The sequence below is a fragment of the Budorcas taxicolor genome, chromosome 1 (assembly GCF_023091745.1).
Source record: "Budorcas taxicolor isolate Tak-1 chromosome 1, Takin1.1, whole genome shotgun sequence".
NCBI classification, from domain to species: Eukaryota; Metazoa; Chordata; class Mammalia; order Artiodactyla; family Bovidae; genus Budorcas; species Budorcas taxicolor.
Genome location: NC_068910.1, coordinates 48,189,498 through 48,216,022, shown reverse-complemented (window position 1 = coordinate 48,216,022; position 26,525 = coordinate 48,189,498). Strand labels below are relative to the sequence as shown.

The window sequence follows — 26,525 nt, the reverse complement described above, 5'->3', positions numbered from 1 at the left end:
TCAGTATAATATAGAAGACATTACTTTGCCAACAAAGGTCTGTTTAGTCAAGGCTATGGTTTTTCCAGTGGTCATGTGTGGATGGGAGAGTTGGACTGTGAAGAAAGCTGAGCACCAAAGAATTGATGCTTTTGAACTGTGGTGTTGGAGAAGACTCTTGAGAGTCCCTTGGACTGCAAGATCCAACCAGTCCACCCTAAAAGAGATCAGCCCTGGGTGTTCTTTGGAAGGAATGATGCTAAAGCTGAAACTCCAGTACTTTGCCCACCTCATGCGAAGAGTTGACTCATTGGAAAAGACTCTGATCCTGGGAGGGATTGGGGGCAGGAGGAGAAGGGGACGACAGAAGATGAGATGGCTGGATGGCATCACCAACTCGATGGACGTGAGTTTGAGTGAACTCCGGGAGCTGGTGATAGACAGGGAGGCCTGGTGTGCTGTGATTCATGGGGTCGCAAAGACTCAGACACGACTGAGCGACTGAACTGAACTAAACTGAATATAGAAGGGGAGAAAGGGGGTAGGGAAAGTTGGCCAGGAATTGGTAAATGTCAAAGTTGGGTGGTGGGTCACAAGAGTTCATTAGCAAAGGCTTTCCTAAGGAAGTTCCTCAGAGAAGGGAATGGCAACCCACTCCAGTACTCTTGCCTGGAAAATCCCATGGACGGAGGAGCCTGGTAGGCTGCAGTCCATGGGGTCGCGAAGAGTCGGACACAACTGAGCAACTTCACTTTCACTTTTCACTTTCAAGCATTGGAGAAGGAAATGGCAACCCACTCCAGCATTCTTGCCTGGAGAATCCCAGGGACGGGGGAGCCTGGTGGGCTGCCGTCTATGGGGTCGCACAGAGTTGGACATGACTGAAGCAACTTAGCAGCAGCAGCAGCAGCAGCAGGTAAGTTCCTTGGGCTTTCCAGGTGGTGCTAGTGATAAGGAATCCACCTGCCAATGCAAGAGATGCAGGTTGGATCCCTGGGTCAGGAAGAGCCCCTGGAGTAGGAAGTGGCAACCCTTCCTACTCCTGTATTCTTGCTTGGAAAATTCCATGGATATGGGAGCTCGGAGGGCTACCATCCATGGGGCTGCAAAAAGTCAGACATAACTGAGCAACTGAGCACATACACTGAAGGAAGCTCCCTAACTGACTTTAATAGGCAGCCCATGTTGAAAACTGCTATTATAAGCCTTACTTATTTTTCTGTCTACTCAACTGCCAAGACTGAAAGAGGTTTGTTAAGGGCTCTGTTCCCATGGCTATTGTATTTCTATCAGTTTCTCCTTGTATTTTACGCAATGCTTCATTTATATAATTCAGTGTTTTATTAGTTGTCTCAGTAAGGTTTATGAACCTTAGGAAAGGTTCCTTTTCCTTGGGAAAAAAATGCTCATGGCAAAAGTAAAGGAAAAAAACTCAAGCAGTATAAAAAGGTATATACAATAAAAACTAGATTTCTCTTTCATCTCAGATTCCCAACTTCCAGTCCCTCTCTAGAGTGTCAGACACAATTATTAGTCTCCTCTGTCTCTATCAAGGAATAGTCAATATATATGTGAACACACATATGTATACATGTACACATACTTGGACTTCCCTGGTGGCTCAGACAGTAAAGCATCTGTCTACAATGCAGGAGACCCGGGTTTGATCCCTGGGTTGGGAAGATCCCCTGAAGAAGGAAATGGCAATCCCCTCCAGGACTATTGCCTGGAAAATCCCATGGACAGAGGAGCCTAGTAGGCTACAGTCCATGGGGTCGCAAAGAGTCAGACACGACTGAGTGACTTCACTTTCACTTTCACTTCACACATACTTGGAAGGTAGCTATGCTCACCACTATATCACCAATGCCATACTTAGGTACATATACTTGAATGTCATGTATATGTATGTATATATATACACACTCTCAGTCCTGGGCTTCCCTGGTGGCTCGGATGGTAAAGAATCCTCTTGCAATGCGGAAGACCTGGGTTTGATGCCTGGGTTGGGAAGATCCCCTGGAGGAGGGCATGGCAAACCCACTCCAGTATTTCTGCCTGGAGAATCCCCACAGACAAAGGCACCTGGCAGGCTACAGTCCATGGGTTACAAAGAGTCGGACATGACTGAACAACTAAGCGCACACATACACACATAACATTGGGACCACAGGATTTTACACTCTGTTTGACTTGCATTTATCACTTAAATCTTGCACAGAAAATGGCTTCAGTGGAAAACTATGCACTGTGGTCAACCTTGCAGCATTACTGATCTTGTTTCTATGAGAGCTATTTTACCACTCTGTAAATTACAGATAACTGATAACAAGGCAAAATAACTCCTGCCTATAGACACGCAAGTCAATTCTGTCAGGTGCAGGGACAACCCCCCTACACACACACCTGTTGAAATCCAGTTTATCCCTCATTTGCACATCCATTTCAACCTTCCTTTATTGCATATGAATCTTTGCTTCTTGACTTCTCCTTTGAACCAGTTATGACATCTGCCTAGCCCTCCTCTGTACAAAGTCTTTCCCTGTCCCTATTTCTTGTTTGCAGGAAAAATGCTTCAGTCTCCAAGTCTTCCCCAAGTTCCAAAAAGCTGGCTCAAGCAGTTAATGATTTGGAAAAGAGAGTCACAGGACTCCTGGTTCCTTCAAAGAAATATAGATAACAATCTGATCCATATCTTTGAGCTGTTCTGCAGAAACTAAGACCCTCACCCAGATGAGGATGGGGACTACATGCTGATCACAAGCACTAGAACTCAGACTGACTGGAACCAGAATACTGAGATTCCTGAAACATCATCCTGTTACCTTGCCACCAACCAGTCAAAAGAAGGTCCACGATCTAATCAGGCATCTCACCACCCTCTCCCCTAACAGTGTCTTTTTTGTCTCTCATTGTCCAGTGTGTGTAACTGTCTGGATGCATCAACTCATTTAACCTGTCCCAGTCATCTGCTTCAACAATATTCTTGTACTTGTATTTTTAAGTTAAATGTAATTACATTTGTAAGATGAATTTCTAGAAGAGAAACTGCAAAGTCACTCTCCAAAGAGATTAAACCAATTTACCCTCCCACAGAAGAGTATATAAAATGGTGGGTTTTCCACATTCTCTAAACACAGTACATTATCAAACTTTTAGATCTTTTCCAGTCTGGTAGGTGAAAAATGTAATCTTACTTAAATATGTATGTCCGTCATTGTGAATGAGATTAAACACATTTTCATACAATGTAAGCCATTAATTTTCTTTTTCTGTAAGCCGCCTATCTATGCCCTTTGCTCATTTTTTCCATTGCATATTGATATTGTTCATATTAACTTGTAAGCTTGGTATTTTAAGGAAATTGGTCCTTTGTTATGTGTGTTGCATTGCGGTGCTGGGGCACTATGAAGAGATGGAGCAAAACAAGCATACTACAAATCAGTGGATTGAGAATATAGCTACATCTAGAAAGGCTGCAAATCTCGTATCTCCTCCAGCTCTCCAGAAGTGACTGAGCTGTGACCTTCTCATTCACAACTGCTCAGCAATGAAGATCTAATTGAAGTGCAAGCAAAAAGGTGCACGGAAAAGTTACCATGGAAACTGCCCCTCCCACAGCATTTACCATTCAAAGGCTTCTGCAGGCATTCATGTACAACAAATTAGCAAAGAAAGATTTCCAGACTCACGACCCTAATTTTGAATGCAGTTTAAAGGTGTTTGGAGGCACAAAGAATACCTGTGGTTTCTATAGGGAGATTACCAGGAAATGAATTGTCTTGGGTTCAGCTTCTGTGGACTATAATTTGTTGAGACATTAGAGGGTACTTTGTTTTTGCTGCAATTTTCCCTCCTTCCCCCACCTTCTGCTGATGGTTGCCAGTTCACAGTGCTTGCTGATCTCAGGAGTGGTTTATAATACCAGGCCTGAAGCTTAACAATTCCCTCTTGTCTTGCCTTTAGTGAAAGCCAAGCTCACTGAAGAGGTTAAGCTGTGAATCCAGGTGGGAAATGGTGTGCAGAGGAAAAATCCACACTCTCTGTGGGGCAGAGAAGGCAATGAAAGCTGGAAGAGAGGTTGCCCAAGGAGTAAAGACCTGTGCATTCATGCTCAGGCACTTCAGTCACGCCTGACTCTTTGCAACCCTATGGACTGTAGCCCGCCAGGCTCCTCTCGTCCATGGGATTCTCCAGGCAGGAGTACTGGAGTGGGTTGCTGTGTCCCGCTCCAGGGGATCTTCCCAACCCAGGAATCAAACCATGTCTCCTGCATCTCTTGCATTGCGGGTGGCCTATTTACCACTGAGCCACCTGGGAAGCCCTGAAGACCTGTGACCAACGTTGAAAGTATCCTGGTTGGTGTGAGATTCTGGTCAATGATGGCTGGGTATCTTAGGTGGATAGGGCCCTGGGCACTGGGATTTCTAGCTATAACAAAAAAACCTATTTAGTCCCAATGCAGGAAAAGAACAGAGGCCTGGACACTTTCAAAGGACACTGGGCATTTCAGCTCTAATCATTGTGGCCTGAGGATTGTTGGTGCCTCCCCATATATGACTCCTGGTCATTTGTAAGTGACCTAATGCTGGATCAGGGAGGCAGGGGAGGCTTAACAAGGACTGAGGTTGATTTTTTTTCTGTCATTTTGGCCGTCTGGGACCTCAGAACTATAAATAATTTCAATAATCTAATTTGATATACTTATATATCGGAATTTTGGAGTAAGATTCACATCCACTGTACTTTTTTGGACTAGGATTTTAAGAAGCCTTAGCCAGTTTAGTTCCTGTACAAAAATCCCACCACAAAAAAAGCATATTTGTGATGTAGTTTTAATTTTTTTGTTCACTTAAGAAATACATATAACTGCATAAATTTTGCTTTATTTCCTTTTATTCTAACAATCAATTATGTTTTTTTATGGGCGTGAACAGGCTTTCTGAAAATGTACTTTGATTATGACATTTTATCAGTAAGAAATGTGTATCATGGATTTTAAGGTCTGACTTGTCACATTAAAGCCAGTGAGATTTAAAATCGGATGGCCTGGATGGTTCTCTGCTGCCCTCCAGTGGGAAAGCCAGACGAGGTCAAACATTTTTGGAAAGAAGAGACTGGTTTCTATTTCTAATATTGGCATGTAAAAATATAGACAGAAAAAAGAAGAAGAAAACTAAAAGATACTTTTTTCCTAGTGTGTTTAGAAATAAGTTAATGTTGAATAATGAGCTACTTTAGTACCATGGCTTCTAAGACTAATTAAAACAGGATTTGCTGACAATCTACAATCTAAACTAACCTACAACTTTTGACATAAACCTACAACTTCTGACATAACTACTGTAAACATTCTGAGTCTCTATGTTTACTTATATAATATCGTTTCACTTATGGATATTTGTTTAATTACGACCTTGTAGTCTATCATGACACCCTATTTCTTTAGGAAAGCATTCTTTTAAAGAATCATTAAACAATTATAAGGAAATAATGAAACTTCTCACTTTCTCCATGAATCTGGTTGATATAATGACAGGCTTACATTAAAAAGTTTATTAGGTACTTCTGCATTAACTGCATGAGGGTTGAAGTTCTAGTCTTTTTAAAATTCATCTTTAAAATATCCACATTAATGCAATAAGCACTAGCAGACAATATTAGCTGCAAACCAAGGCACTCATGATTGTGTATCTTTAAACAAGTTTTCAAAACACATTAATTCCTCTAAAACAATTAAAACAAAACACAAGAAAACATTCATGTTTGTCTCCTGATGATGGTAAGAAGTCTAGGGTATGGTTTAAAGACATACCTGGTCACTTTCACTTCCTTCAGTAAATGGATTATGGAGCCAGAAAACAGGCATTTAAGCATGTGGACAAATATGTAAAAAGGCCTTATCATTTCATGAATCTTTTTCCAGGCTGTTGAAAATAAGAAAGTAGATAAGAACAAAAGATTATAGTTCAAGCTTGTTTGAAAATTTTAAAAAGTGATAGAGCCTACATTATATAAAAATCTATCCTAGGAAATTACAACACTTTGGTAATGTTATTATAACACTTTGGCATAGTTTCCTGAGCAAGGTGATGATTAAAAATAATACCTAAAGTATACTGAATATTTCCTACCTACCAGGTACTGTGTAAAGATTATTTCATAAGAACTATATGAAATAGTACTGTTGTTATTCCACTTAACAGATTTTTTAAAAACTGAAGATGTAAGAAGTTAATTAACTTGTTCAAGTAATGGCAGAGGGAAGGGTCACCCTCCAGAGCAAGATTTAACAACTGTGGTTTATTTGGAAATAGAAGCCTTCTAGAACTCTTTTACTCTTTTTTAATGGATTGTATTTTAATTTAATACACAGGTAGATTTTTTTCAGGATGTTAAAGTTTTCATGTTGTCTGGGAGTTTAAACAGAGGTCTCAAAATCTAAGAACAGTAATAGTAGGTGTCAAGGCTTCTTACATTTTGTATAAAGGTGCCAATCTCCCTATGTATAAAATTCTGAGATTGATAAGGGAATTCTGCCATGATAAGCCTCCTGAGAGTTATACAAGAGAAGACAAAGAATTAAATGGAGAGTGATAAAGCTCATGGTGAATATATCTTTGTAAAGTTGTGAAAGTTCTGTGACACTTCCCCTCCTCATGGAGAAGGGAGAGTAATTAGTTATCTATTGCTGCATAACAAATTATCCCACAACAACAAATATTTATTATCTCACAGAGTTTCTGTAGCGGGAAGAACTTGGGCATTTAGCTGAATAGTGCTGGCTCAGAAATTCTCATCAAGTTGCAGTCAAGATGTCATCTGATTAATCAAGCTGAGTTCCCATGCACACACTCTTGCTACAAGATGTCTAGAAAAACTGAGTAACTGTCTTTCTCACTTTCTGTAAGCAGTGCTCACTACCACCAAGACACACAGTGGGGAATTCCTCAGACACAGAACGAAAACTCAAATGATGGACAGCAGAAAATAAAGCCACAAAACTATCAAATGTAAAGTCATCACTTTGGCTGCCCTACACCAAATAACCATTGCTTTCAATGATTATACTTCAAAAAAGGTTGCTATTTAAAATATTGCAACTATTCTTTACACAGTCAAGGATGCACTCACTCTGTCACTCTTCAAAAGAGTCAACCCAATGTTTCATCAGTTACGACATCCACTTCTAAGTCTAGAACCTCTAGTTGCTATCTATTCCTCTACACTTTACTAAATAATGAAGTTTACCAACGATATCACACCTCATATATAATAATGAAGTAAAGGGTAAAGAAAGAAAAGTTAAAACACATAACAGTATACATCAAGGACTTCTCCTGTAGTCCAAAGGTTAAGACTCTACCTTCCAATGCAGGAAACACGGATTCCATCCCTGATCAGGGGACTAAGATCCTACCTGCAGCAGAATCCAGCCAAAAATAAATTTTATTAAAAAAGTATACATCATACACCAAGAAAGGAAATGAAAGATAACTGCTCTTGTTTCTTCCCCTGACTATGAGAACTTCATTTTTCTTTATGACTTTCTTTTTCCACCAGCCATTCTACTTTTCCTTTACCTTCAACCAATACGTTGATTTCTAAGAGATCTGAGTCTTTGATGGACCTATCTGTTTTATACCAGCAAACCTATTTTTGCTTCATGATCAAGATTAATTACTGCCACCAAAACCCTAAACTTGTTCTTCTCCTTCTCTTGCCTATTCAGTGACACAAGACATGCAAAATGATTAGGTGGCTGTCCCAGCTCCAAATCAATGGAACCATTGTTCAGTCTTGCTGGAAAAAGTCCTTTCTTTGGTTAAAAACAAAACAAAACAAAACAAAACAAACAAACAAAAAAACCCTAAACCAGCTTATACCCTTAGAGAAGGGCAGTTAAAAAAAACTGTAATTGGGGTCCATTAGGTGTAACATCTCTTTGTTCTTAAACCCACTAATTTTGCCTTTGGAAATGTAGTGGTTTTAAAACATATCCACAGATTCCTTGACATTTCTTCCATTTAAAAAAGGAGTCTCCAAGAAGCTCAAATCAGTGCTCATGACACCCTAGAGGAGTAGGATGGGGTAGGAGGTGGGAGAAAGGTTCAGGAGAGAGGGGACATATTTATACCTATGGCTGATCCATGTTGAGGTGTGGCAGAAACAAACATAATATTGTAGAACAATTATCCTTCAATTTAAAATAAATGAATTAAATTAAAAAAAATTTTTTTAGATATAAACAGCCTTAGCAACTAAGTTCTATGAACCAAATGTGGTTTGAAGTCACTATAGTGGAATCAGGACTTCCACTGTTAGTTTAGAAAAGGCATTACAGTCCTACCTGGATTTTTCTCTCTTGGGATGCTTGCCCTTGGAATCCAGCTACTATGTTGTGAGAAACCAAACAGCACTATGGAAAGGCCATGAGTAGGTGTTCTGGCCACAGATTCAGCATCAGTCACCAGACATGGAGTGGGCCTTTAGATGATTCCAGCTCCCAACTTATTGCTGCCCCAACTGGCATCAAGTAGAGAACGGAACACAGATAAGCTGTCTCCACTGAGCTCAACAAAAGTTACAAATCACAAATCTGTAAGCAAAGTAAATTTGAAGATGTTTTAAACAACTAAGTTTTAGGGTAGTTATACAGAAATAGATAACAAGAACAAGAAAAAAGAGTATCAAACATTGGACACTAGTTCAAAGCATAAACTTCATCCTATAACACAGCATCAGAAAGGGTTGCTTCCCAGAAAGCACCATAACTAGGTCTTCAGTAAGACAAGCATATTTAAACTTAAAGTAAGTGTATTTCAGAAAGGACAAACAAGTATCGCTTCCTCAATGGTGGGGAGGGCCAATGAAATCCACTTGCCTCCAAGTGGTTGACTGGTCTTCCTGGAACATGAGGTCTATCACCACCTCAGGACTGGTCTCTGCTGCTAGCAAACTGAACACTCAGCAGTGGCTGGGTGATCCCATGCATAGCTCTAACCTTGTCATCACTGCCATTTCATTCATGAGTAGCACTGAATAACCACTGAGCCTGGAAAAGGAGGCTAAGTTTCATCCACAAAGTGGTTCATTTCATTCAGATGATTCTTAACATTCATTCTGTAAAGTCCATCACCATATTCCTTCCCAAGTCTTCCTTGATATCAGTTCTCCAATCATGCTCTTTTCATGTCCTTGACCAACTAACTGGCCAAATAATTAGCCTTGTACAATGACTTATTACCTAAGACTTAGAGTGAGTGTCAGAATTCCCTCAGGTCAAATCTTCAGTCAGAAAGGTCTAACTGTCCCAGAATAAGAGATGCTTTACACCAGATACTAGTGTGAGGCCCAGTTGCTTCAGGATTTGGAACTTTATTGTCACTGTAAACAATTTTAAATAGTGTATTTCTTTGCCTTCTTATGAAAATTTCTCTCTTGTTTTTCAGCCTCCTGGCTTGCAGAATCTTAGTTCCCCACCAGGGATCAAACCTTGGCCTCAGCAGTGAAAGCCCTGAGTCCCAACCACTGGACCAGATTGAGGCCTACCTGCCCCAAGGCCTGCACCACAGAAGCAGAGCGCAGAGCCAAGGTCACCGCAGAAGCTGACCGAGCCCTTTGTAACTACTGCCAAAAGCTCCTGATAATCACTAACAAGCTTCCTGACTCCCAATTAGGCAAAGATGCCCATTCGAGTAAATACCCTATAGCGCCCCAACCAACCACCTAATAACTCCAACCATCCAGCAGGACTTTTGTCTTGAGAGTGTAAAAATTGGCTATTAACCCACAAAAACTGCCAGTATTCCCTGGTCTGTCAGGAGGTCAGCCCCTCTGCACTCACAGTCCCTATGTTATCTCTGTTCTTTGTTCTTAAAAAATTCACTCTCTTCCTAAAATGCTCTGTGTCTGGAAATTCTTTTCCAACCATTGCTCAGACTGCCTCAACAGACCACCAGGGAATTCCCTCTCTCTTATTTAATCAGGTACTTGGAGCCTCCTGAAGATGGGACGACCCTCTTTGCCAAACCTTCTACTTCACCTCCTTTCAGGGCAGTTTATAATTCTCCGTCCTTTTAGGAACTTCATGGTAAATATACCGGATCCCCTAGCTGCCAACAAACGTTTGAAACGGGTAGGTTCTACTACTGCTAAGTCACTTCAGTCGTGTCCAACTTTGAGCGACCCCATAGACGGCAGCCCACCAGGCTCCCCCGTCCCTGGGATTCTCCAGGCAAGGACACTGGCTGCTGCTGCTGCTAAGTCGCTTCAGTCGTGTCCGACTCTGTGTGACCCCAGAGACTGCAGCCCACCAGGCTCCCCCGTCCCTGGGATTCTCCAGGCAAGGACACTGCAGTGGGTTGCCATTTCCTTCTCCAATGCATGAAAGTGAAAAGTGAAAGTGAAGTCACTCAGTCGTGTCCGACCCTCAGCGACCCCATGGACTGCAGCGTTCCAGGCTCCTCCGTCCCTGGGATTTTCCAGGCAAGAGTACTGGAGTGGGGTGCCCTTGCCTCCTCCGTGAAAGGGGTAGAGGTGCCATCAAAGGCCCCATTTCCAGCATTAATTCTGTCAGCATTTTTCTTCTACTTGGGCCTGAGGAGGCACTGGAGAACAGTGCAAGCCGGGGTGCAGGCCCACAGAGAGCCAGTTTCGGATAGCTTCCTCAGCTCACAAAATGACTCTCTCTCCGGCAGCATTATATGCACGCAACAGTTTTTAAGTGTTTCTCTCATACCACAGGACCGCCCCTAGGACACCAGCCTCAGCTACAAGCAGCCCTTGAGGTGAACACCTCCAGCCAGGCCTCGGCCGAACGGGAAGAGGCGGGACATCCGCCCGGTACTTGCCACTTCCGGAAGTGACGTAGGACTGTCAACATGCAAGATGGCGGCCCATCACCGGCAGAACACGGCAGGGCGGAGGAAAGTGCAGGTAGGAAAGGCTAGCTCGTTGACCTCCCGGGCGTGGCTGGCAGCCCCGGTCCCACATCCAGCAAGCAGATGGCTCGGGCCGCGGTCGGCCAGGGTAGCGGCTTGGGGCAAGCAGGACGGGGCGCGGCTGGCGGCGAGGGGTGGGGCCACGGCGCTAACGGCTTGAAGAAGGGGCGGGGGGCGGCCGGCTGGACCCGCGAAGGCCCAGTCCCGGGATCCTTGGACGCGCAGTTGGGAGCTCGGTGTTGTAGGTCATCCGCTGTCTCTTAGGCTAGTGCTTGCGGTGTCGGGCTGGGCTTGTTCCCCGCCCACCTGCTTCCCCCTTCCCTCGTCTGTCTCCCAAGCCCTGTGCCCAGCGGCGTCGGAGCGGAGGCCTCGGGACTGTTGCCCGCCGGACGGGCAGCTGAGTGAGTGGGCCCGTGCGGGGGCGTGGCGTGGCTGCTGAGCCCTGCCGGGTTTTTGAGGAGGTTCTGCACTTGGGAACCCCCAGCCGCCTTTTATGCGTGAGCCTTCTCCCCCGCGAGGTGGAAACGACGTGGGAGTGTGCCGCTGTTTGTGGGAGAATTGTAATTTTCATTGTTTTGGAATTTAATATTTTCACCGTTTCTTCATCTTTAGTGTGCAATGCATCCTTGAATTTTTCTCTCTCTAATGTATAATATTATTCAGAAGCAAAGAGTTACCTAAGCCTCCCGTGTGTGCTTCATGCCTTCATGAGTACAGTTTCGTTTTGGGTACGTTTGAGTTATTGCTACCTATTGTTTTCGACGACCTGAGGAGTAAAAGCCTTATTACAGGTGTTTACCTGCAGTTCAATTCAGCTCAGTCGTGTCCGACTCTTCGCGACCCCCTGAACCGCAGCATGCCAGGCCTCCCTGTCCATCACCAACTCCCGGAGTCCACCCAGACCCATGTCCATTGAGTTGGTGATGCCATCCAACCACATCCAACCATCTCATCCTCTGTCGTCCCCTTCTCCTTCTGCCCTCAATCTTTCCCAGCATCAGGGTCTTTTCAAATGAGTCAGCTCTTTGCATCAGGTGGCCAAAGTACTGGAGTTGCAGCTTCAAAATCAGTATTACTGATTACCTGCAGTATGTTGTTTGTAATGGGGATAGTACGGTGCACTTACTGTTTTGGATCCCAAAATGTGTAAAGAATTGAAAGAGTGCAGGAATAAGTAGCACCCAAGCTTTCTTTATAAAACGCAGCTGTGTATGTAGTGCTACATATAAGTCAGTGAATATTTGGTGATCTGGACAAGGGATTCCTTCATTGAGGTAAGCCCAGGAAATGGCTGTTGGCCATAAAATCTTCTGACTAATTCACTTCTTTCTTTTATTGATCTCATTGATCAAGTACAGTGTCCTCAGCACTCATTAGATGTTTGTTGAATTGAGTGACATTAACAAGAATCTAAAATAGCATACCCTGTAAGGTGATTTTTAAGTGCATAAGGCAAGTGGTGAGAATGTATGCTCCTGACTAAAACGTGAGCTTAATTGTAACTTAATTGTTTTCTGGTGTTTAGAAAACTTTCCTTACTGCCCTAAGGTAGGGCAGAGCTGCCCTACATTCCTTAGGGTAGTAAGGAGAGTTAATCAAGTGTCTTAGTTTCTTGGATTTAGACTTAAAAGGTAATATAAAAGTACAGGATGGGGAAAGTATAAGTTAGCTGCAGCATGTGTGGTAAAACTGAATGTTTTAATAAGCAGAATATGAGCCATTGTATGCAGAATGAGGGAGAATGATAAATTCACTCTTCACCGATCAGAGTGCAAAACTGGAACTTGGGAATCAGTACTTAGCGCTTTGTTCTTAATAGGTATAGCAGTCAGATTGGTGAAGTGACTTGAAACTGATTCCTAGGAAGAGCATTCAGAAGAACTTTCTACTATCAGTTGGCTGCTGAGAAAATTCAGTGAGTCTTGTTTGAGTCTTTCAGAATTTGTCCCTAAGGTATAGAACCAATATGAGAAGGCGCAGAGAAGGATTTTTATATAAATACAAGGGTGAACTTTCGATCATGAAAGTGTTTTTTAAACCAGTGCATGTTCGTTGCAAAACAAAACAAAAGCCACAAACAGTACAAAAGTAGAAATGATTATTGTGCTCCACTCTTCACAGAAAACTGTTTTGGAGAGTGTGAGATATAATCTAGGCCCAGGGTTTTTCACTCTGAGAGCTGTTGACCTCCTGGGCCAGATAATTCTTGCTTGTGGGAGGGCTGTTGTTTTGCATCATCCTGCCTTCCCACTAGACACTGGCACCTTCCCAGCTGTGACAACCAAAACGGACTAGTCATTTTCAGATGTCCTCTGGAGGACAGAGCTGTTGGTTGAGAATTAGTGTTCCATACTTCTTCGTAAATGTGTACTCAGCTTAGGTGATTTTTTTTTTTCACTCTAAAATGGAGTCACGGTATTCACTGCTTTGTCTTTTGCTGTTTGTTCAAAATTTTAAATATGCATTCCCTTTATTCAGCAATTCCTTGTCTGAAAAATTGTTTTGTGAAAGTACATATGCATCTATCTTTTGTCATGCGAGGATGTTTGTTATAGAATGCTGTCATTGTGGAAAACAAAAATCAGAATGTCTATCAGTAGTCAATTGGCAGATAAGTTAGGTACTTTCGTATAGTAGATTACTTTGCAATTAGAAAGATAGGCTAGATTTATATTAAAGAAAAGATGTCCAGAGGTAAGAATAGGAAATCAGCATAGCATGGTCCCATTTCCACACAGGAAATAATGCATTTTCAAAGTCTGCAAGGATATTAACAGTGATTATCTCTGGGATATTAGATTATGTGATTATTGGTAAGGCAGGAAACAAGATACCTTTTACCTTAACATGTGAACCTTTTTATTTTTTAACATTTTTATGATATTCTTCGCTCTTAAAAAACTTTCCATTTTGGGAAATATATATATGGCTACAGAAATATTTTTTGCCTCTTGGCTCTCTTTCTTCTACCAAGAGGCAGTAGCCCCAAGCTCCATTATCAAATAGTAGGCCAGAAAGAACCATTGAGACTTATAATATTGATAAATAACCAATGGAGAAGGGCCCAGACATACTGCTTATCAATTATAGACATAGTGAAGAGCAAGCACAAGTCCTACTCTCTTCAGCTTCTGAGGAAGCTGGAGGTGAGTATGAGCAAGGGTGGATTTGTGATTGTCTGAAACATGAGCAGACAAATGTGTGAATTTAGATATATGATGGAGCTTCCAGTAATCAATGTCAAAGCAAATCTTTTCAGTCCCTAGTGTTCCCTTTAATGTTAGGATTTTCCAGCAGCACGGGTCAGTTGGTTGGCTCTCTTGTCTCTATCTTCCCTTGTGGCCCTTTCCTTATTTGCTTCAGAACTCTTGGCACGACGTTCAACAAAAGTTACCAGTATTCCTGGTATAGGAGCAGTAACCGTGCCCCAGTACTCATTGTTGGTTCAAGAATATACATACTTGGTCTTTCATAACCAGAGGAATTTTTTTTTTTTTGGTTGGAAATGACCCTCAATCCAACATAACCAGGTTCACATAGTAAACTTATGTGTTGACTTATGTAAATGATAACTCAAGAGGTGGTGCTAGTTTCATGGAAATCTTGAACCAGTAGGCTGTCTGTGACCCTAACCTGAGAAGTGATGTAAAATCAGCTTTAACCTTAGGCTGCCTACAGGTTGGGGTTTCCCAGGTGGCTGAGTGGTGAAGAGTCCACATGCCAATGCAGAAGACGAGGGTTTGATCCCTGGGTTGGAAAGATTCCCTGGAGAAGGAAATGGCAGCCTACTCCTGTATTGTTGCCTAGAAAATCCCATGGACAGAGGAGCCTGGTGATCTCCATGGGGTCCCAAAGAGCCGGCACGACTGAGCACTCAGGCGCACCTACTCGTTGTCCTTACTGTTTCCGTACTCCTGGGTCAGGCCTTCCCTCTTGGTCCATGGTGGCCACTCCTGTCCTGACTTCATGTCCTTTCACCATCCTATCCACAGAACAGAAAGTCTCTTAAATACTCCCTGCAGTTTCTCCTAAGATGCGCTTGCCTTGAGGAAAACATTGAAAAGAAGCGGGGGATAGAGAGGCCACCAACAAGTGTCTTTTCTACCAATACTAACCCCCTTTCCCTGTCAAATACTTAGTTGTGCTGGGCCTAGTAAGAGCTCAGCATTATCGTTACACCTGATTCTGAGCCCCAATTTTGGGTTGTTTAATTTTCGAGACTTTCTTAAGGTTGTAGAATGATGGATGGCAAACCCTAGTTTCTCAAGGAAAGACCCTTATAAATTAGCCATTCTATGTCCAAGGTGAGTTACTTTTTATATAGGATAGGTAATAAAAATTTCAGTGCCAGTATGACATCCAGTAGAACAGAGGTCAGTAAACTTTTTCCGTGAAGAGCCAGATATTAATATTTTAGGCTTTATAGGCCTAAAATATGAAGAAGGCAATGGCACCCCACTCCAGTACTCTTGCCTGGAAAATCCCATGGATGGAGGAGCCTGGTGGGCTGCAGTCCATGGGGTCGCTAAGAGTTGGACATGACTGAGCAACTTCACTTTCACTTTTATGCACTGGAGAAGGAAATGGCAACCCACTCCAGTGTTCTTGCCTGGAGGATCCCAGGGACAAGAGAGCCTGGTGGGCTGCCGTCTATGGGGTTGCACAGAGTCGGACACAACTGAAGTGACTTAGCAGTGACTTAGCAAGCTTAAAATATGCAGGTGTCATAACCGCTCAACTCTGCCATTATAACATGAAAACAGCAATAGAACACTACCCAAAGGAGTAGGTTTGGCTATGCGCCAAAAAAAAACTTTGTTTTCAAAACAGGCTTTGGCCTGGATTTGGCCCTTAGGTGGTTTTTTGCTAACCTCAGTAGGAGCGTTTTACTAACTCATGACTAGAAGTTAGGCGAGAAAATGGCCTATTTATATTTGCAAGAATGAGTTTTAGAATACTTCTTAAAATCAACACTCTTGAAACATAGAAACAAGCAGAAAATTGTGGTCCACAAGATTGAACAGGAAAAACACATGTAAGAATTATTCATTTTCGGCCGATTTGGGGGCCAGATTTAGCCTGAGAGCTGGAAGTAGCCTTAAGCAAAAGAGCTGTGTGGTTCCATTTATAAGGTGTTGTAGAACAGGCAAAACTAATCTCTGGTGAAAAAAGTCAGTTCTAGGTTGTCTGGGAGTTGGGTGTTGAGGTTGAGAAGAGGATGAGGGAACTTTCTAGGGTGGTGATGTATATATCTTGGTAGGGTTTTGTACTATACAGGCGTATTAATTTGTTCAGAAGTATTTTTGTATATTTCAGGTTTGTCCATTTCACTGAATGTAACTTTTGCGTTCAAAAAATCCATAAATGAATAATGAACTCTGGTAGATGATACACATTTAGGAAGAATTGTTATTGATGATGTGCAACTTAATGTGAAAGCTATCGAAAAATAACGTGTCAAATGGATGGCTGGGTACGAGATAAAACAAATATAGAAAATGTTAATTGTAAAATATGTCTGTGTTGGTATATCGATGTTTGCTGTGTCATTCCTTCAACTTTTATATATGCTCTAAATTTTTCATAATAGTACGTTGAGGCGAAAATAATCTTTAAATGTCAAAAATGGTTAGATAGTGAAAAGCAGCAGAGGAGGGGACGTGAAATCTTGTTTGTGGTGGTCAGAGAAGGCCTTACTGAGCAGCTAACTTTTGTGTAAGTATCTGAAGGAAATGAGATTTGCTACCTGGGAGAAGAGCATTCCAGTGAAAATATCAAATGCATAGGTCCTAAGGTAGGAAAGTAGCTGGCCTATTTGCAGAATAATAAATTTGCCATTGTGACTGCCACGGAGGGAAAAAGGAGAAGAGGAGTTAGAGCCAAAATCAGAGAGGCGACTGCTGGCCCGGTCATGCAGAGAACTTGCAGGCCGTGGTTGGGGCTTTGACTTTTAGGTGAGGTAGGAAGCATTTGGTGGATTTATAGCAGAAGAAGTAAACGATCATCTGACTGCCGGTGAACAAGGGTAGAGAAGAGAAATCAGTAGCTGTTTAAGATATCCAGGTGCTATGTGATAGTGGCTCCACCCAATATGATGAGAAGTGGTTGAATTCTGGATGACGAGACTTGCTGGCAGGATGTGAGATGAGAGAAGTTGAAGTAAGGCTGGCACTAAGGTTTCGTGCCTGAGCAGCTGGAAGAACGGAGTTGCCATTAACTTCATCAGTGAGGAAGTCACAGGAAAAGCTCCTTTGGAGAGGACTGTGATGAGCTCAATTTGAAACATGCAATGATTAAAGGTGTCTGTTAGACATGCAAGTAGAAATGAGTTAATGACACCTCAGGAAAGCCTGGGGAATAGCCCAGAGTGTCCTTTTTGTGAGCCTGAAATGCTTTTAGGTCTCCTTTCTTTTCTTAAAAATACTGGGATTTAGTACTCATTCTGTAATATGTCCACATTTATTTTCATACAAAAAAAATTGTTTAGTTACTATAGTAACAGAATCCGCTCCCTTCCCACCCCCAAATGCCCATGCTCTAATCCCTGGAATTTGGGAATATGTTATGGTTACATGATAAAAAAGGATTTTGCAAATGTAATTAAGGTTACAGACCTTAAAATAGGAGGATTATCCTGGATTATCCCAGTGGGCCCAATCTAATCATGTGAACTCTTAAAAAGCAGAGAACTTTCTTTGCTGGAGGCAGAAGTCAGAGAGAGATGAGGTGTGAGAGGGCCCTTCTGTTGCAGGAGAGGAGGGCACATAAAAAGCATGTGAAGGGTTACAGGCAGCCTCCAGGAGCAAGCGTGGATCCTTGGCTAAAAGCCAGCAAGGAAACAGGGCCCTCCAGCCTACATCTCCAGGGAGCTGAATTCAGCCACTGAATGAGCTTGGAAGCAGGCTTTCCTAGTGTAACCTACCTGAAGATTGCTGCTGTGGCAATACCCTGTTATTTTTCTCCCTGTCAGTCCTTTTAATTCTCTCTTCCAAATATATGCTTCCTACTGAAGGGCTGGCCTCCCATCCCTTGTAGAGTTCTTAAATCTCCTTCCTTTTTTTTTTTTTCCTTTTCTTTTTTCTAAGTCAATCAAGACAGACATATGCTCATCTTCTCTGCCTTTGCCTGTACTCTTGACTTTGCCTAAATGAAGTTTCTCTGGGACTTCATTCACTCGTTTATTGCTTCTGTCTCCAGAATTTTGCACTTTTCTTTTTCTTTCACTTCCATCTCTTCTGCCTGCAAAGCTTGCCTATATCTTGAAAAGAAAAAGCCTCACTTAACTTGCTGAAACTGCCTTTCTCGCACTAGAATGCTCTTCCCCCATGAGGGTGAAGGCTCCAGGAGGGCGTCTGGGCTCACTACTGTGTCCTCAGCTGCTCTAGCCTAGCTGCTCTGCCCTTTATTTCATTTTACTTTTTGTTCTCCATCCTTTAGAATAGAGCCTGGCAGCTGATGGGTGCTGAAGTCCGTATTTGTTGGAAGACTTGAAGCCTGTTTTTCTTCCGTCTACAGCCAATATTTTTTGTCTTTAACAACAAGTTTTACAGATCATTGTTTGTAGTTCTTTCTTTAATGACTACATGGAATGAATGGACCATAATTGATCTAGTCATTTCCTTATTGAAGATACTGTTTCTGTTTTGTCTACCATACTAAAATTTACTAAAAAAAAATTAATAGCAGAGTTATGAAAGAGTAAAGGAAATCTTACAAAAGTAAGTAAAAAGATAATATAGGATGCATGAAAGATGAATGGTCGGTTTCAAAGTTCGAAACATCTGACTGATAAAAGTTTAAGAAGGAGCAAAGAAAACAGAGATAGTTATTGACAAATTTATATAAGACGATTTCCTAGAGCTAAAAATGTCTAGATTGAAAGGGTTTTTCAAAATACATAGCAAAATTAATGATAAAAGGACCAAAAATGATCTTGATTAAAAAAAATAATGATAATAATACCCCACCAAGTGAAAAGAGAGATCCTAAAATCTTGGAGTGTTCGGGTTATGGTACCAGAGAGAATGAAAATGATATCACCTTAAAGTTAAATGAAACAGTGGCATTGAATTGAGTGGCAGCACTGAATGCTAGAGGAAGTTAGAGTAGCTTCAGCTTCTCTTCAGCATCAACAACTGACTTTTTCCTACATGGACTCTTTTATCCTGCCAAATCAAATGTAAAAATAAGGACCTTTTCAGACATTCAACGGCTAAGTCGCCTCCCATGTACCTTTTTCTGTGTTAGTTTCTTAAGGCCCTGGGGGTGCACTTCTGGGAAAGTGAACAAAGAAAGGAGACACTGAAATTCAGGAAACAGTGGCTCTAACTCGGAAAAGCAGTAAAGGGAAGCACTGGAGGTGACAGCTGTATCAGCAGACTGAGAGGGCAGCCAGGCCAGATTGAAGCGAGACTGTGGGGAGAGGGTGGGGGAAGCCTTCTGGGAAACAGGGTGTTAAAGGTGGGTTCTTGCTGGGTAGAACCAGCAGTTAAAGAAAACTGAAGTTAAAGCAGTGGAGACCATTGAAGGAAAGGAGGAACTCTAGGGAAAATGAAGAACTCTCTGAGGAAGGAAATGTATTTATAATATAGTACTTGGCTAGTGAGTAGACATCAGTTACAGTCCAACAGTGTTGCACTGATTATTGATTCAACTCAAATTAGTGGTGGATCTGTCTATATTGCAAGAGCAGAAGGAAGAAGTATTGGGGGAAGTTCCAGAGCTACATCCTAATCTACCATGGCTTGAGTAAATAGGCAGTGTCTAAAATGGATAAGTCAGAAAGTTGTAGGATAAGCACAGTATTTCAAGAAATGGCAGTAGCTATCTAACAGAAACAACCAAAAGTTGAAGTTAATTACCTCTGAATATTAAGACTGGATGTGGGGAGTCTTACCCAAACAACAGGGAGACGGTTTTTCATTATTGTCTTTCAGTACTATTTGATTTTCTGAATACAGGCAAGAATTAGTTGGATAAGAATTGTTATACATTCAAAAAACTAAGTAATATATGCCTGTTATAAAACATTCATACTAAACTAAAAAGGCATGAGTGAATGACAGTCACAGTAGTTCCATCTTTCAGAAGTAACTACTGGTCGTTTTCTGTATGTATAGCCTTCTAAACGTGTGTGTTTATTTATAAACATATATTGAATATTCTGCAACATTTTTACAGTAATGATTATTATACACTAATATGTTGGGCCATGTGTGTGTCGCTTAAATATATCATGGTTTTCTTTGTGTGTCATTCAGTCTAGAGTGCACCACTATTTTTAATGATTAAATAGTGTTCACTTTTATAGATGCCAGAATTTATCCAACTCGGAGACTTCTAGTTCTTCACTGTTTTTAATCACACGTCTGTAATAGATGCCCTTAAAGAGGTTGGCCCAGGCTTGTTGTGTTAAGAATTCCTTTCCAGCTGGGACGAGGACCTGACAGCCATGGGGTTGGTTATTCTCTGACTCTTTCCCACTGGGCCAATCAGATCGTCTCCCAGAAATCTGAAAATAAAAATTCATACATGCTCTTCCATCTCCATTAAAGGAAGTGTGCTGAGAAACGGAGGTGAGGGGCCTTGAAGGCCCAGAGAAAGACACCTCAGAAGAGACTGACACTCACACTGAAGCCAACTTGCTTCCTGATGGTTTTTCAGTATCTAATTCATGCAGCAAACATTGGTGAAATGCCTTTTATATGCCAAATACTATAATAAGGATACAGTGATGGGAGAAACAAGGTAGACAAGTTCCTTGCCCTCTTGTGGCTTTTTTCTAATGGAGAAGATATGGCAAAAAATACAAATATGCCGCATGGTTAAGAACTGCCAAGTAAGTAGAGGAAGTGATAGGGGGAGGAAATCAAGGAAAGCCTTTTAGAGATTACTTTTCTGGGAGGGCTTCCCTGGTGACTCAGTGATAAAAGAATCCACCTGCAATGCAGGAGAACCGGTTCAATCCCTGGGTTGGGAAGATCCCCTGGAGAAGGAAATGGCAGTCCACTGCAGCATTCTTGCCTGGGAAATCCCATGGACAGAGGAGCCTGGAAGGCTACAGTCCGTGGGGTCGCATAGAGTTGGATATGACTGAGCGACTAAACAACAGCAGCTTTTCTGCCAAGACCTGGCGAGTGACGCGTAAGCCAGACAAGGTAAAAGCTAGGAAAAGAGTGTTGTTTTGGACATGAGAAATGAGACATGAGACATCTTGGCACATGGAAAAGTACATCTGAAGGCCCTAGGATGAGAAAGAGCTTGATGTGTTTGAGGAACAGGGAAGGAATTTGGTGTGGTGGTTGTGCAAGAGCGTGGGGGGACTTAGTTTGAGGTGAGTGTGAAGATGCAGGGGAGAACCAAAGCATGTGAGGAATTTGGACTCGACTTTAAATGCAGTGAAAAGCTTCAGTAGAGAAGTGCCATGATTTTATTTTTAAAATGTCTCTTATGAGTCATGACTGTATTTCCTGCCCTTGGGCTCTGTTAGATATTGTTGTTAAATTCATCTTGAATTCTCCTTTAAAAAAAAAAAAAACTTAAGCTGGTTTGAGTAAATTTCAGTTACAGTTACTTGCACCCAAAAGGCTGGGTTAAGACATCTTCCTTGTCTTTGCGTATACAACCCTGACCCATTTCACAGCTTTCATTATTTTTGTTTGTTGGCTGTTTTCTTTGCTTTTTAAAAAATTTCCTCTTTGTGACCTTCCTTGGTCTTTCTCGTGGAGAGTCTGACTTTTTATTATTGTTATCTAAGGAATCTTTGTATGTTGTCAAGAGTAAACTTTTGTCTTTTGTATTCATTTTCCCCCCAGTTAAGTGTTTGCCTTGTAACTTTGTTCCTGTTAATTTTTGACACTCAGAACTTCATTTTGTTTTAAATAACAGCTTTAGTAAGATAAAATTCACATGAATTTACCTTCTAAAGTATACAACTCACTGATTCTTAATATATTCACAAAGTAAATTGATCACTTAATTCCAGAACACCTTCATCCTGAAAAAGAAATCCTGTACCCAATAGTAGTCATTCCCCGTCCTCCTCTCATCCAAGCCCCTGGAAACCGTTAATCTACTTTCTGTCTCTCTGGATTTATGGAACCTATTCTGGACGTTTCATGTAAATAAATTCATAAAATTTGTGGCCTCAGCATAATGTCTTTGTCATAGCATATTTCAGTACTTCACTCCTTTTTTATAGTTAAGTAACATTACATTGTGTGGACATACCACATTCTGTTTATCCTTTGTCAGTTGATGAGCATTTGGGTTATTTCCATTTGTTGGTTATTGCGTTTAATGCTGCTGTGAACATTTGTCTGTACAGAAAGTTTTGGCTTGTAGTTTGGTTTGGATCAGTGTTCCTCTTTTCTTTTGCAAAGAGTGCCATCTTTCTAAAGTATTTTCATGATTAGATTATTAAATTTCAATCTTTAGTCCTTATGAAAATTCATTTTGGTTTAAGATTTAGAAAAAGAATATTATTTTTCCCAATAGATGTTCCTAGATTATTTAGGTCTAACTGGTCTGTTGTTCATCTTTTTCTCAAGCGCACACAGGACCTAATTGATAATTTATTAAATAATTTATCCTGCCCCCACTGGTTCAAAATCTGTTTATATCAAAATTAAAAGTGTATAATGGGAAAATATGTTTCTGAATTTTTTTTTTATTCCATTGATCCTTTAATGTCATATTGTGGTCTTCCTTTGTAGTTCTGGTAGCTTTGTAATACCTTTTAAGATCTTTAAAGAGTATATTTTCATTTTAAAAAGTGACATGGTTAGCCCCTCAAGGCATTGTGCTATATATTAATACTTTTGTCAGCTTCTAGGAAAAAAATCCAGTGAACTCTGACCACAATCCGGTTAAAGTCACAAGGTTAGGAAAAAATTGTTTATTTTGAATCACCCGGAGCTACAATACAGCATGTCTCCTTTATTCAGATGTTTCTTTTATGTACCTTATCCTGTGGCTTGAGCCTCCCTGGTGGCTTAGACAGTAAAGAATCTGCCTGCAATGCAGGAGACCTGGGTTTGATGCCTGGGTTGGAAAGATCCCCTGGAGGAGGGCTTGGCAACCCACTCCAATATTCTGGCCTGGAGAATCCCATGGACAGAGGAGTCTGGCGGGCTACAGTCCTTGGGGTCGCAAAGAATCAGACACAGCTAAGCCCAGCACAGCATGTATCTTCTTTGCAAAATGAATTTCTAGATATTTATTTTTGTTGCTGTTGTAAGTGAAGTTCCCTGCCCCCTTTATATCCTTACTGGTTATTTCATTAATACAAAGTTTTGCTTTTGGCTGTCACCCAGTTTGTTGAGTTTTTCTTAATCGTACTGGCTTTTGGTTGGTTCTCTTGGGTTTTCTCGTGGAGCAGAGTGTTATTGTTACCAACAATAATAAAGTCGGGGAAAGTAGTCTGAAGGAAAAAGTTTAGTGTGTTAATGGAGAGCAAAACCTTATTTTTGCTTAGCAGGTCAGAGAAGGCCTTTTTGAGGAAGCATCATTTCCACAGAAATCTTAAGACTGCAATGGTAGTCAGCCAGACAGTGGGAGGAAGAGCTTGTAGGCAGAGGGGATCAGCACGTGTGCCGTCTGGAGGAACAATGTGTGTGGGGCATGGGAGCGGTGAGCAAGGGCGAGGGCTGGAGAGGTGCTTGAGAACTTCAGACCCAATCCTGAGTCTAGTGGAGTAAGCACCCAGAGAGGTTTCTGAACGGAAAAATGTTCACATTTTTTAAAAAGACATTTCTGTCTACATGTTTTAAAGAGTCAACCAGTTACCATATGTAAAATAGATAGCCAATGGGAATTTGCTGTATGACTCAGGGAACTCCAACTGGGGCTCTGTAACAACCTAGAGGGGTGGGATGGGGAGGGAGGTTCTTGAGTGAGGGGATATAGGTATGCCTGTGGCTGATTTGTGTTGGTCTTTGGTGGAAACCAACACTGTACTGTAAAGCAATTATCCTTCAATTAAAATAAATAAATTTAATTATATATAAAAAAGATTCATCCAGCTGCTTTGTGGAAAATGGATTAAAGACAAACAGGGTAGGAAAGGAGTCAAGTTAGGAGGCATTTGCAGTATTTAGCCTCAGACTTGCTTATCTTGGTCTAAGCTAATGTCACTCTTCTCTGCTCAGCCCTTCCGTCTCTATGCTGTTGTTTAGTTGCCAAGTCGTGTCCGATTCTTTGAGACCCCATGGGCTGTAGCCCTCTATGCTCCTCTGTCCGTGGGATTTCCCAAGTCAGAATTCTGGAGTGGGTTGCCATATCCTTTTCCAGGGGATCTTCCCGACCCAGGGATTGAACCCGCGACTCCAGCATTGCAGGAGGATTCTTTACCACTGAGCGTCTGGGGGAGCCCTCAGTCTGTATAGAGTAAAATAAAAATTTTATCGAATTGGGAAATAAGTTTTATATTAGAAGTTTGAATTTCAGATTAGCCACTAGAAGGCTACATTTTATAATCACATGTCTTATAGCTTCATAAACAGCCAATCTTGATGTATTTGTCAGGTTTCCTATGTTATTCGAGATGAAGTGGAGAAGTACAACCGAAATGGGGTCAATGCCCTGCAGCTGGACCCAGCACTTAACAGACTTTTCACGGCCGGTCGAGACTCCATCATAAGAATATGGAGTGTCAATCAGCACAAGGTAAGGCAGGGATTGAGTTTATATTTTCAATCTGTGCTCAGTAAATTTTGGTCTGTCTAATATGGTGCCTTTCACAGTTTCAGATTTAATCTCTTTGAGCACTCAGTTATTTGGTACACTCTATAAATAAAGACATTGCAACCAGAATTCAGTAAGCCTCTGAGAAAAACACCCCAGGGGACTTTTAGAAGTGTTTTAGCTAAGGCAAGGACTCCATAAACTAGGTTTGTGATAACAGCTCTTTGCTGCAAAGGAGCTTAGAGATCTTTCTGGTAGGGGAATTCTTTTCAGCAATTTATTTTTCTGTTTTAAATATGTTCCCAAAAAGCTTTCTTGGCATCCCTTTTCAGTGCTACTAAAAAAAAGATTGAATATGCTTTTACATTTATAATTAACCTTGAACAAATATTTTCTTCATTTAAAAGTGATTAGGGTGGGGATTTCCCTGGCCATCCAGTGGTTAAAATGCCACACTCCCAATGTGTGTGTGAGGGGGATTCAATCCCCAGTTGGGGGAACTAAGATCTTTCATGGTGACAGTACAGCCAAAAAAAAAAAAGTGGTTACTATACCCACAAAGACCCACAGGGTCTTAGTATATAGCATAAAGTTGATGTAAAAATATGAAAACAGAAAACAGGACTTAGTGATATGTCAAGATAAGGCCCCAGTCAGATGGAAAGGCGCTCTTTTTGTATTTTGTGTGAATGCCTATATTATGAATAACATAGAAAGGAAGATTCCAGGAAGAAGGAGGAGCATTTCTTGATCTCCTAGCGTTGTACCAGAGCAGTTTCGCAGATTATTTCTCACAATAATCCTTCAAGGCAGATCCACTTTCCCCTTATGATGGGAAAACAGGCTAAGAGAAACCATGGTTGAATAACTGGTTCATGACAGAGAGTTAGAGCCCAATCTAACCTTGAAACCCCAAGGTTAGACTTTGTCATTTTAAAAGGCTGTGTGTTTTAGCAAGCTCTGAGAGTCTGATGTTCCATCTGAAAAAGAACAACTATTTGCACAGTTTGGATAGTTTCTTTAAATGGACTTTGGCCCAGTGAGTTTTGAATTCTTTGATCAGCGTAAATAGTGGAGGTCCCATATTAAAAACATAGAAAAATAAGAAAGTTGTGGCTCTGAAGTGCTTTTCAGAACCTACTTTTGAATTGGAATGTCACCTTCCTAGAGATTTACAGCATTTCAAACAAATTAAGGAAAACACAAGAATTAACCAGGAAGAGTTAGAAAGCTGCCTCTTCAGCCCTCAGACATCTCTCTCTGGTTCTCATTTTATGACAAGATTGAATAGCGTCAGCTCTCAAATAGACTTGTAGAGAGCTATTCTCTTTGCCCATGAAGCATCTTGAACTTGCCTGTCATAGATGTAGGGTGTAACTAAATACTCTTCTTTAAAAGGCCTCTCCTGGTAATTGAGCCAAGAGAGAGCAGTAGAAAAATCTTGAGTTACTGAATTGAAATGGTGATCCTTGAGCCACTGGCTTCCATTTCTTCTCTGAAGGACTGTAGATTCTGTGAGGAAATGTTCAGTTCACAGGTAAAAACAACAGCAGGAAGCTAAGAGCGGAAGTGGGCATCTTCGTCTGCCATCCGGCTAGGCTTCTCACCACTCTGAGCAGCTGGTTTTCTGTCCCCGCTGTCTGCTTTGAGCCTTCACCTCTGCTGAGGCAGATCCCCCCAGATCTGCTCATGTCTCATCCTTTCTAGTGAAGGCCTTCCCATTGCACTCGTGTCTCACGCAGTGCCTAGCCCAGGCCTCGTTGCCTTCCCTAACTTCAGGGCATTTGTCCTGGAACCCGAGGCTTATGTCAGTAATAAAACTGTTCTAAAAGAAAACTTCTGTTTATATCTGCCATATGGAAGCGTCAATCATTTGGTGAAATTCTACTCTGAATTCAGCTGTAAATTTGAAGACCTTAG

At 41.5% G+C, this 26,525-nt stretch overlaps 1 protein-coding gene across 1 annotated transcript in view; it reads left to right on the top strand.

The window, feature by feature from the left end:
• Positions 1–10,854: 10,854 nt before the first annotated feature.
• WDR48 (WD repeat domain 48) overlaps positions 10,855–26,525 on the top strand; it is a 47,695-nt gene continuing 32,024 nt past the window's right edge. Inside the window, exons 1-2 of the mRNA XM_052637301.1 lie at positions 10,855–10,917; positions 24,447–24,587. Of these exons, the coding sequence (XP_052493261.1) occupies positions 10,870–10,917; positions 24,447–24,587 (189 nt within the window). The 5' untranslated portion in view covers positions 10,855–10,869. The remainder of the gene's footprint in view (positions 10,918–24,446; positions 24,588–26,525) is intronic.